The sequence below is a fragment of the Echinops telfairi genome, unplaced genomic scaffold, assembly GCF_000313985.2.
Source record: "Echinops telfairi isolate 266 unplaced genomic scaffold, ASM31398v2 ScPeMD7_9;HRSCAF=40, whole genome shotgun sequence".
Taxonomy (NCBI): Eukaryota; Metazoa; Chordata; class Mammalia; order Afrosoricida; family Tenrecidae; genus Echinops; species Echinops telfairi.
In genome coordinates this window covers 31,844,663-31,857,829 of record NW_022103906.1, presented here as the reverse complement: position 1 = coordinate 31,857,829, position 13,167 = coordinate 31,844,663, and the positions used below count along the sequence as shown (strand labels likewise).

Here is a 13,167-nt window from a genome sequence, read left to right as displayed (position 1 = left end):
ATCTCCAATGGGCTGGTGGTTCCGTGGCATATACAAGTGTCAAACTCCATCAAATATACAATTGACATCTGTGCGTTTTCTTATACACAGATGAGGCAGATTGAAAAACAATCTTTTTTTTTTTAATCATCGGCAAGTTAGAAGAGGCACTGCAGACGCAAGTTGCAAGAGGCACTGCAGACAATAAGAGTCTGGTCACCCACCTTCCAAGAGGGCTTCTTTGGCTTTATCCTCCTCCTTAGGGCTTTTTTCCTTTTTTGGATGCAGATGAACTGATTGGAACCATATCAAGGATGGCTTTTTACTCTGAGTGACTGACACCAGATGGCTACCTGAAGTAGCCTCACAAGGAAGGTAAAAACTATTCAATGGTGTCCACAATTAAATCTCAGATATTACATGATCAGCTCAGAATTACTCTGGAGACAACTATGACTCTGGTAAATTGCAAGCAAGACAAAATAATGACACAAGCCTCCATGAAAGAGATTGGGGGAGGGAAATGAGTGTGCTAAAGAATATTACTTGTCATCATTAATTCCAGAAGTAATATGAAAGAAAGTACTCCCTATTTAGTTCTTTTCAAGCCTGTAAAAGGCCTAATCTATTCACATACTCTAATTATAATGTATCCCTAGGTATGGCATATATAGAAAAAGCACACAAGTGAGGCTAAGAAAAAAAATCGAACTGTTAAAATTGCCTATGTGTGTGTATATACATATATATATATATATAAATTTTTTTCTGAGCATTTTTTAATTTCTTCTCTCTCCAGGCTAATGTCCCTTCTATTGAAGAAGTTCAATTCAATTTTACTCAAGGTCTTACTGGAGAGGAGAGAGGGCCGTTGTTCTAAACATTAAAGTTAGGGTGGACAGAGAATGTCTTCTGACTCACAAGCCCTGTTCTGTACGCAGGCCCCATGTGTTGGTGGCGAGAATCCACTTTGGTGACAAAGTTGTGGCAGCACTCATTGCTCTGAGATACGTTCTGCACAGGCAGAAGCATAAAACTGGGCAAGTACAAACTGACTTTGCATTCCAGATTTTACTTGATTATTTTTAGCCTATCCAAGCAGTTTACAGAGGATTGATTATCAGTTGAAGAGAAAAACATAAATCTACTCTACAGGGTCTGGACAGCTCTTTTTCAAAAATGCTCATCTGCCCTATTTGCCTTAGAATATTATGTTGACGTGTTATGTTTCTCAGAGAATAATTTTTTATATCAGGAATGCAGAAAATAAAGCCCAAACTATAGCACAATTCCAAAGTTCCAAACTCATGCATTTTGTCACTTTAGGTTAATGCCAATAGGGCCATGAACATTACAGATAAAATTTTAATTTGTTTACTTGTTTGTCTGTCCATTTATTTATTTTTACCATTTGAGGAAGTTCACATATTCATCTGTGTTTGTTTCCTATTTTTAAAGAAAATATGCTCCGTGGCTTTTAAGCTGTTTTTATTTATTGAACACGAAGAGGCTCTCGATGGATGGCCTACCTTTCAAAACTCTTTACCATTGTGTACCCCTCTGATGAATCACTATTATCCTGAATGCTTGAATTGAATTCCAAGGTATTTAAAAGCAAATTTATTCAAGACCTGAAAATTAGGCTGTACAATCACTCAAACACTTTGCAAATAACTGAATATACTGCAGAATGAAAAATATAAGACCTTTGTCTGGAGAGCTCCCAGTTGGGAAAAACAGCAGAGTATCATTGTTTATAGCTTCTCAAAGGAACAAGTAAATTTGGAAATTACTAATTTTGGGTCAGTCAGATTTATTCTCTTAGACACTTGTGCCTCATTTTCAACCAACTGAAATATCAGAGTAAGTAATGACAACTTTTATGCCCTTTATTTCTGAGTAATATAGCATCCCAAGGCCAGGAGAGTTCCCTAAGCTCAAATTCAAGTGCATTAAAGAGACATTGTTCATTAATCTATGATATAGATTCATGTGCCTTAAATTTCATTTTAATCATTTATACAAATTGACAGACTAGATCCCTTGGAAACCCTGAAAAATCTACTAATAGGCAATTGCTTTATGTATCAGTCTATTTGCATTTATAAACCTTTAATCTCATTAGATACTTAATGTTTCTCTTGCTATTTAACAGTGGAGAAAAATGTGAGTGTCATTATATTGTTTATGGCATTAGCAAAAAGAAATTCTGTGTTACTACTAGCAGAGACAAACAGACTAGCCATATGTTTAGTCTCATGAAACTAATAGCATTATGAACAGATAGTCTTTGGGTGTTGGATCTGCCAAAAACTCATATTTTGGGCCTTGGATAAGTCACTTAACTTATCTAAGCCTTGATTTTCTCATTTATAAAGTAGAGATCTGGTCAACTGTAGGTATGCTATGACATGTTATATATGATAATAACTCCAAAGTATTTGAATATTGCTATATACAAATTTTACTAAAGTTACCACTGATAATATCACTATCATCATCAACTTTATTTACATATTGTCATAACTATCATAGTCAATGATTTTACTGGAGTAGTGATTTAAGTTACCTAAGTTACCTAAAAAAAGTAAATAGTTAGCTTCAAAAATATGACTGGAGCAATACTTGTAGAACAATGGAACAGGTTTCATATTGTGTCACTCCCAATAAATTTGTAACAGATATCTAGGGATAGGTTTTGAGAAAAATTTTCAGGCTAAACTCAAAGTTTATAGATAAGCATTTTAGGACTATGAATGATGTTGAAATCAAGAATGAGACAAGGAAACACTGACGACAGACTGAATTTAAGGAAGTATTCATAATGACAATGAGAGGTAATTCATACTAATTGGAGGCACTAAATGGGTAAACATTGGACTGTACACTGCAAGTTCAAACCCACCAGCAGGCACTAAATAGGTAAACGTTGGACTGTACACTGCAAGTTCAAACCCACCAGCAGTTCAAACCCACCAGCCCCTCCATGGGAGAAAGGGGAGACTTTCAGCTCCCGTAACGATATGCAAGCTCTCAAATTTATTTGGCAGACTGGCCCCTTTTCAGAAAAAAATTACTTAGTACCCCCTTGGTAATTAAAAATTTTGTACTCCAGCCCATAATTTAGGATAAAGTATAGGTATTTGCCTTTGTAATACCCCTGGATCGTTCAAACACGCCTCAGAAGGGCTGGGTTGTGCTTTTGGCGAAGCACTGATTACAGTCTTGGAAACCCTTTATAAGGTTATTATGAGTCAGAACTGACTCTGAAATACTGGGTTGGTTTAGGTCAATTAACTATAATACACACAGACACAGACACATGGAGAAGAAATGAATTAAACGTCACTGGCTGAAAATATTTTTGAGGAAGAAAATATAAATTCTGGGATAACACAGAATAATGGATTAAAGGATCCAACATTGTGAAATTCTGTAGTGATTTATTTCAATTAATAATATTCAATTGTATATATGTATAGGGGAAAATGAATCTGAACCTCTTCTGCACATTATAAATGAAATTAAGACCCAAAGAATAAAAGATCTATATTTGAAAGGAAAAAATATATCATTTCTAGATCATAGCATAAGAGAATTTTCTTAATAACCTTGGGACAAAGAGTAATCAACTATCACACAAGATCCTTAACTTTAAAGGAACAAATTGATGAACTAGGCTTAATTCAAAACTAGAAATATATTCAAATGGATTGTACTAATGATTGCACAACTCTTTTTAATATGTTTAAGCTATTGAACTACATGATATGTGCATTACATATCAATAAAACTGTGAACATTTTTAAATTAGAAGCATACACACAGCATCAAGACTTAGGAAATAACAGCACTCCGTCCTACAGGTTCCCTAAGAGTTAGAACTGACTGGATGCCAGTGAGTGGGTTATAGCCTTAAGGATCCCTGACAGCAAGGTATGGTAGTTAAGACCTCAGTTTTAAGCAGAAAGCCAGTGGTTCAAACCTACCAGCTGCTTCATACCTAACACAGGGAAAAGGCAAAGCAGTAGGCTTCTTTCAAGATTAGGAAACCCGATGAGGCAGTTCTACTCTGTCTTTTAGGGTCACTGCGAGCCCGAATTTACTTGAAGGCCATAGATTTGTCTATACATGTTTATGTGTTGCGTATGTGCACGCCGAGATATCTATATTCAGAACATATTCCTATTCTGAATATATAAAGACCTTTTATGACTAGACTGCCTACAGCTCACTAAAAAAATAGACAGCTTGATTCACCAAATAGGCAAAAAACTTGACCACAGATACACACATATGTAAATGGTATAAAAATCTGATGAAATAGGCATTTAGGACAATACCATTGCAATTATTTTGTTCACATTTTCCTCATTTAACTCTTCAAAGGAGGGTCTATTTACTTTTGAGGTAGAAATGTCTGTTCTGAAGTAACCTGTGTTATCTAGGGCTGTGAGGCTTCATCACAATTATGTCCATTGGCACTCCATTCCAAGTGGAGGTTTGTGGAATGGAAGTGAAATAAAATGAGCACAGGAATAAACCAGACCCTGATGGGCTCAGTGCAGCCTCTACCACTTGTTGAAAGGTGATTTCAGGTAAGATATGTAACCTTTCTAAGTCTTATTTTTCTCATGTAAAATAATGGGTCAAAACTAGTTCTGAGGATTGAGAAAGTAAATATATCAGGGAGGTTCAAAATGTTCACAGATGAAAAAACAACGGGATTTTCCCATATGCTTATAAAGCCTGCCCTCTCCCCCAGCGCCCGCCAATGTACCTGGCACAGAATGAGCTGGTTGGAAGCCTCCTCTTAGAAGTGCCTAGCAAAGACTCTCTTCTGCCACGCTTTTGATGCAGAGATATGTAGACACGTGGGAGGCATTTTACTGAAACTAGAGATGTTCTCTCCTTTAGTTATTCAGATGATTCATGCCACCGAAAGTCATCATTTCTACCTTTGTCTATTTTTTAATAAAATATTGTTTACTTTTCATAGTAAAAAGAAAAAAAGCTCTTATGAAATTGTCATCCATTGTTGCAGCTACTCGCCCCATGTCTGTCTGCACATCAGACCCAGGTTAAATAGAATATATAAGCTATCTTAAAGAATCCTGCTTCAAGAGATGATGAAGAGGGACAAAAGTAATGTAAACCATGGGACTTCTACCTGCTGAGAATTTGTAACCAATCCCCAAACCACTCACCGCCATCAAGCCACTTCTGACTCAGTGACCCTGCACATGGGGTTTTCGGAGCTTTGTAAACCTTTATGAGAGCAGCATGTGTCACCTAATGGTGCTCCTGTGATTGGCTTTTAGGTTTGAACCTCTGACCTTTGGCTTAGCAGCCCAACGCATTCCACAGCCCACCAGAGCTCTTTAATCTACCTCAGATATACACAATTAGAATCTGCATTTTAACAGCTTCGTCAAGTGATCCACTAAATCTGACTCTATTTTTAGCAAGATCCCAAGTTAATACTTATACATGCTTAAGAATCAGCTGGGGAGCTTGTTAAACTCTAGATTCTGATTCAGTAGATCTGGGGTGAAATACCAAAGTCTCATAAGCAGCCAGACTTGAACAAGGTGGTTTGAAGCTCAAGTACAACCTTCTAGAGCAGTGGTTCTCAACTTTCCTAATGCCGGGACCCTTTTATACAGTTCCTCATGTTGTGGTGACCCTCCAACCACAAAATTATTTGCGTTGCTACTTCGTGACTGTCCTTTTGCTACTGTTCTGAATCATAATGTAAATATCTGGGAGGCAGGATGTATTTTCATTGTTACAAATTGAACATAATTAAAGCATCGTGATGAATCACAAAATAATATGTAATTCTATATTGTGAAATATCTATTTCTAATGACAAATAAATGAAAATTTGTCTTGAAGCACGGTGTAGCATGGGTAACAACAGTCTTTGCGCCGGTACTCATATGTGGGTGTATCTGCATGTGGGCAGACCCGCCTGGAGACAGATACAGGAGCGGTGTCTCGGTTCCTAAGACCATCAGAAATATATGTTTTCCAATGGTCTTAGGTGACCCCTGTGAAAGGGTCATTCAACCCCCCCCAAAGGGGTCATGACCCACAGATTGAGAACCGCTGTTCTAGATTGTCCATAGTAGATAGGGAAACTATTTTCAAAGAATTATATTGATAAGAGTTCCCTAGAAGAGATCAGAATTAAGCAAGTCGTAAATTTAACTCTGGCTTATGAGAAAATACAATCTGAAAGAAACCACTAAACCACTAATATTGGGTTTAATGGTTCTCAGCCTGAGCAAGGCCATTCTGCAGTCCACATCTGTACAATAGTCTGCAAAGCAAATTTCCTGCCTACATTTTCACTGGGAAATTGTAAGTCATCTTTCAAAATTTACATATTGATTTAATTTTTTTAAAATGTTTATGAGAGCTCCAATATGCATGATGCCTAGGGATTATGGTACTAGAGAAAAGATTAAATATATCATGGACTGCCAGGAGAATAACTACCTGTCTGAGAAGAAGTACAGCCAGAATGCTCCTTCGAAGCAAGGATGACTTTTTTTTTCTCTGACATACTTGAGGTATGACATCAGGAGGGATCAGACTCTTTAAATAGACATCATGCTTGGTAAAGAGTCCATGAAAACGAAGAAGGTCTTCAGTGACACTGATTGACACCGTGGTTACGACAATGGGCTCAAACATAGAAACATTTTGTGAAAACTGAGCAGGCTGAGCGGTGTTTTGTTCTCTGCGAGACATGGGGTTGCTTCAAAGAGGAACCCGCTTGGCGGCATGGGACCTCATAACGACAGATGTGCGTGAGTAATGACTAGGCACCAAAGTCACGTGACACTGGCCAAGGACCTTATCCTTACGGTACTCAAACTTCACACCAAACTTCGTTCCAAGCTTGCCTGGACACCTACTTTAGTTTTTCCTGTTTCTGTACTCAGAATTCCAGGTGCAAACCTGAAGGCATTACAGAGCAATCTCATTGTTTATATGGTGGTTTCTCTAGCCTGCTTCTCTAAGAGGAAAGACTAAATCTATTCATATTTTCCAAACCAGAGAATAGTTTTTTCCTTCTATGTTATTAGTAGTCATAGCAGCTGTTTTACAAATGTTCACAAAGCTAATATCAGAGGGTTTTAATGAGATGCATAATATAAATATAGGGGAAATGATTGCCAGTTTGTCTTTTTTCCAGTTTAAATTCATAAGAATTGTGGGGAGAGGGAATGTCATAAGGTACCATTTAAATGGAAATAGCTATGCATAAGACTTAATATACCTGGGGATTTGTTAAGTTTCAATTATAATTGACAATATTCATCCAGAAATGGAAAGGATACAAAATATTCATGGAGTCTGACTTCACAACAAAAGAGTCTATACATGCTCCAAATAGGTGTAAAATTGCTTATTTTAAAACACTTTGGGTCTAAAAGCTTCCTCAAGTTTTTAAAAGTATGCTGAACTGCCCATTAAAAACCGGAAAGAGGAAAAACAATAACAACCAAACAAAAACTTCTCAGGTCCTGTGCTAACAAAAGGACATTAAAGTCTATCTTCAAGTAGCTCTAAGTAGACCATGGAGGCCTATTCAATATGAAAACCAAGGGAATTTTGGAGATAAAGAGGAAGGGCTTCCATCTATTTATTGTGCAATATGTAAAATGTTTAGCCTTCATTCATCTTGCTAAAAATTTACACGCAAAAAAACTGATACCTACTTGGTCTGATGTTTCGATCCTTTCAGATGAGCATGATACTGTTCTATTGAGTTTAGGGAGACACTGCAGATGGTACATCTGTAATTGCGCCTCAGACCTGTGGACAGCAGAAGACAAACCAGGTCAGCAGTATCCAGCCTTCATCCACCTGCATCTCTGTTAGAATCGCTAGAGGTTCAAGGACAGAGTGTCATAGGAGCCATCTGGTCTACCCATCTCTCCTTCCAAAACCCAGATCCTTAAGCAAAAGTATACATATGGATATGTTAAAAGTCATTTGCTTCATTTCTGGATGGCTGAAATTATTAGAACATAAATCATTAAATTGATTTAGAAGTTCCTGAACATAACTCAAACAACAGGCATGATAGTCCCCTGGCCCCCCAAGGCTTATAGGAAGAGTAGGCTGTCATTATTGTAATGATTGTTAAGAGACTGCAGAGATCCCCCCCCCCCAATCCAATCCCATTCCCCCTCTATTTTAGTGAAAAATCAGAAATTCAACTTTCAACATCATTCATTTGGGTTCTTTTTCCAGCGTAATATTACAATTGTAAATACCCTGGAGAATAGTACATTGATCTAATTCACACGAAGCCTAACTTCCCAAGAGAAAGCATAAAAGAAAACACATTCATTCATTTCTTTATTCATTTAAGTCATAGAATATTGACTTTGAGACAGGCACTAGAAGTTCCAAGATAAACATGATGCTCTTTGCTTTCAAGTAAAAATCTTGACTATTTTATAATACTGATTCATCTAGAGCCACCTGCAGCACACATCTATCAGTGTGTTACTGTGTTGTACTGCAGTGGCTTGTGGGTTACTGTGTTCCTAGAAGCTAAGTCACCATTATTTCAAATACCAGCAGAGTCACCCAAGGTGAGCAGGCTCTAGCTGAGCTTCCAGACCAAAACAGACTCGGAGGAAGGTTCTGATGGCCTCGTTCTGAAAAACGGCCAGTAGAAATCTCCTGCATAGCAGCAGACGGTTGACTGATACACTTCCAGCAGGTGAGCTCCTGCGGGTGAAAGTTACTCAAATCACATGACAGAAGCGCTGCCTCCTCAAAGTAGAGTGGACCTTCAGGATGTGGATTAATTAATACATTTGGAGTCTTTATTTGCCAAGGTGGGATTATGCAAAATGAGGAGAAGAAACAGGTGAAAAAATCTATTAATATTCAGAAAATGGAATATGAAAAGTATGGATGGAGGAAAACGGGAAGTCAACAAATAATGAATTGGAATGTATAAAAATCAATATCATAGATATTAGTGAGCTAAATTTTAAATAATCATGTGGCCTACCATTATGGGAAATTAACAATGAGGGAAATATGACCAGAACTATATTCCCTAACTTATAACAGAGGGAATCTGGAAAGCTAGTATTCCACGGGAGGAAAGACACCACTTTGGTAAGTTAGAGATAAAGTCCAAGCACATTATCCTATTTAAACATCATTCTCACAGATTCTCCCCTAACAGCTATGCTGCCTTAAAATAAGCACATGGTTGATTATATCTCCCTGTAGAAGCAGATATTATTTCATTATCTCCTCTTGCCGCGGGACCCAGCCCCCCTCATCCCTTCCCCCAATGCAGGCTTTAGGTTTCCTCACCTGTGAGTTTAGGGGCTTTACTGTGGGTACCTCCCACTTTGTGACGTATATAACTACTGAATATGCATGTCTTATGGCTACCTACAAATATCCCCAAAGAATAAAGACTTGCTCTCTTCTCCCACCTTCACGTGGACCACCAAGAGGGGCTGAGGTGAGCAATGCTACCATGAAATGTGTCTGACTCCTACATTTTACTCTCTCTCCTGTTCTCTCTGACTTTACTGTGATCTTTATATATGATAACCATACAATTGGGCCTATGGATTGCTCAGTTGTTAGAGGCTGGTTTCCTCTAACATACCATGATAGGGAATAACTAATCGAAGAGGAATGACATCACCTTCATTGTCAAAAAGAAATTATCAAGGTCTAGCCTCAAAAACAATACTGTTTGTGTTGTGATAATATCCTTATGACCATATAGGAAGACAGGTTTGTAAATGACACATTAAGATTTGTAAATGACACATTAATGCCAAGTAGAAAGAAATTGAATATGTCTACCAACTTCTTAAGTCTGAAATTGATTACATATGCAAGCAAGATGCATTGATAATTACTGATGATTGAAATGTGAAAAGTTGGTAGCTGGAAAATATGGTATTTGTGACAGATTCCAGAAGAATGAAAAACTTGGTGTTGAACGATGTGTAGCTTAGAACACTCCTTAGCCATGTCAGAGTTTGTCTTACTCCTTAGACTTTCATTAGAATGAACCAATTCCTGGAGAAAGAACTCATTATTGGTAAAATAGATTGTCAGTGGGAAGAACACCCCTCAAGTAAATGGATCAACACAGTGGCTCTCACAGTGGGTTCAAGCACACCAATGATTGTGAAGAGGGTGTGTGACTAAGCAGTGCTTTCATCTGTTGTGCATAGGGCAGCTATGAATCTGAAGCGACTCAATAAAGCCTGAGCTCCACAACAGAGCCAAGCCTTTGTTAGAAAGCAGCTGTAACTGAGCAACTTTATATATCTGCCACAGTCTTTTCATCTAGTCCAACTCTCTTCTGAGCCTATAAGGCAAGTACAACTGTCCCCAAGGCTTCGAATCTTTGCTGGCCCAGAAACCAATATCCTTCTCCATCAAACAGCTGGTGGGTTTACACCACCAGCCTTGTGGTTAGCAGCCTAATGTTTAACCCACAAGCAACCAGGGTTCCTTTTGAAAAAACAGTAAACTCAAAGTCACAATCAGAAACTTTGGCGCTAGACCATGGCTCCAACCTTTCATGGCTTTGAGATCTAGGAAAAGCCACACAGCATCTGATCCCAGTTTTCTTGTCTATAAAATGCAAACAAGACAATTCCTATTAATATTGTAGGAAAATTGAGAGAATGTGTTAAAATGTTTAGAAAGTGAAATCGTATTTAGTGTTGTCACAAAATGTTGTTTGGTCATTCTAAAAGCTAGTTCATAAGACAGCTTAATGAATGCACAGCATTATCTTAAAAAGAAAACTCAGTTAGAAGGGTCTTTAAGCTGGATACATTATTTACTTGGTACAAATTATGTGGTTTTTTTTCACGTGTTTCCTTATAGGGTTATAGATGTGAATGTGTGAGCTCAAATGTGTGTGAGACAACGCCTGGCATGAAAAAATGATCAGTATAAGTTAGTTATTATTGTTTTCAAAGAGATATCAAAATGGAACCCTTTATAACTCAATGCCCAAGTTTCAAGTGATATTCAAACTTCACCCATTTTATGAAAGTGAGATGTGGGAGTGGCAGTTCAGGACAGTCAAATGGAGCCGTTTTCAATCCCAAACCGACCTGGCCACTCACCACCAGGCTGGTGAAACAGGAGACATGATGGAGGATTCAGAAAAGAATGATATTGTGCTGAGTTATATTTTTCTGCTCCATTTCCCATGAACTAGTGTTTCTCGCTACCTAAAATCTACAGGAAAGGGATTCAATGGAACTATCTAGAAAGACTGAGGAGTACTCTACTAGACTGAGAAATACACTCTGGCGCCACCTGCAGTGTCTAGCAGACCAGAGACTTCAGATGATTAGTGTTTGCAAAGGCAAAAGTGGGAGGCAGAATTAAGCATGCCTGTATTTTCAGAGTTTGATAAAGAGGAGATATATGAATGACTCCAGGGCACTATGTAGACAAGAGGTGGATGAGAGGAACACGATTCGGTGATGTCGTTCTTAGAAATAACCAAAGTGACCAATGAGACACGGGAGCAATGAGACCTTAGCAGAGATATGCTGGAAATGTTCAACTGGATATTTAAGGCTCAGAGTGACCCCAGGGAAGATATTTGGATTATATGAAGTCATGGCAAGTCTGTGAAAAACAAACCAACCAACCACATAAAACGTTAGCTTGCAACTTCTGCCCAGTCAGATAGCATCTATATTCTGCATCATATCTGCCAGGTAAACTTCCCTCCATTTACCTCTTTAACCTGCTGCCCTAGACTGACTCCTCAGTCCTCAAGGAAACGGAGGCAACCTCTGAAGGTAGGCGAAGAAAAGCAAAAGCCTCCAACAGCGAGAAGCCTTCCACACTCTCTTTCCCAAGGCAACTAGGTAATGCAAGAACACGGAGCTGGTGGAGGGGAAACATTGCCTTTAATCAAGTTTGAAGAGCTTAAAAGTGACTGCTCTATCCTGGACCCATTAATTAATAAAACGATACAACATTTTAAAGTCTAGCCCAGACCAAAGAACTCTTTATTACTTAAAAATGATGGGGAATTCATGACATTTATCCTAGGTTTTATTCAGGGGGAAGAGTGAGATTGTGTGAACGGGCTATGGAGGAGAAGCATAAAGATATTTTTTCCATTAAATCCAGTAAGTTCTGCGTACTGAATGCTATCGTGTCATCAAAGGTAATCTCACTTCCAAAAGCAAGAGCAGGTTTCCGGAGCAGTTCAAATTCTTGTGGTCCATGTACCTTGCAGAGAAAGCTATTGGAAATATCAGGCAACAAACCAGGGTTGGCCAGTGTGAGAACTGCCTTTTAAAGTTTTCACTTCCTTGGTGTAAAAATATAAATAACTTGGTTTGTGCAGATTCGGTGTGTGTGTGTGTGTGTGTGTGTTTTAAGTGACATTTGGTGACATCAATCAGGAAGCTGTACTTGCTTCTTCTTTACATGCAAGATTGGCCACTGCCTTACTGATTGGCCAATGAAGAGTCAGTTTAGTTATGAGGAAAAAACACTAACGTCATAGACATCTGATGTCTTCTTGAGAGAGAATCTCTGGGACTCACGATTACTTTGCAGGGACAAACTGACAGCACAGAAATGAAATGCACACCTGCTGGTTCCGTAGTCCCTGGAGCAATGGCTCTCAAACATCCCCATGGAGGCGTCCACTAGCAAACCACTGGGAACTAGATTCCCAGGCACTCTGCCTGGAGACGTGTGTGAACTCCACCCCGACGTACACATACACTTACTAACAAACAAAACATCGGCCCATGAATTCGTATTCCTTTGGGGTAGTTGAACCCATCAGCAGAAAACACAGGGTCTCTAAAGAACTGTAGCGCCCGGATGAACAACTGTGCTTACATCTCCTTTGCATTTCACAGGTGTGTCTCCTTTGCATTTCACAGGTGTGTCTCCTTTGCATTTCACAGGTGTGTCTCCTTTGCATTTCACAGGTGTGCGTGATTCGCAAAGATGACTGTGGTCCCCAAACCCAGAAGCCATCGGTTATCACAAGCAGCATGCGGGCTGTTTGAATACTTATCCAGGTCTGATCCATTCTCCTCTGTGAAGCATGGAATCACACTATGAAAACCGGCTTCGGGCCTTCTTCCTTCCAGAGTTCTCCATCCATCTTGTCATAAC

At 38.7% G+C, this 13,167-nt stretch overlaps 1 protein-coding gene across 1 annotated transcript in view; it reads right to left on the bottom strand.

The window, feature by feature from the left end:
• Positions 1–13,167, bottom strand: part of ZMAT4 (zinc finger matrin-type 4) — a 532,047-nt gene that overhangs the window by 54,389 nt on the left and 464,491 nt on the right. Inside the window, 1 exon segment of the mRNA XM_013005877.2 lies at positions 7,713–7,809. Coding sequence (XP_012861331.2) covers positions 7,713–7,809 — 97 coding nt within the window.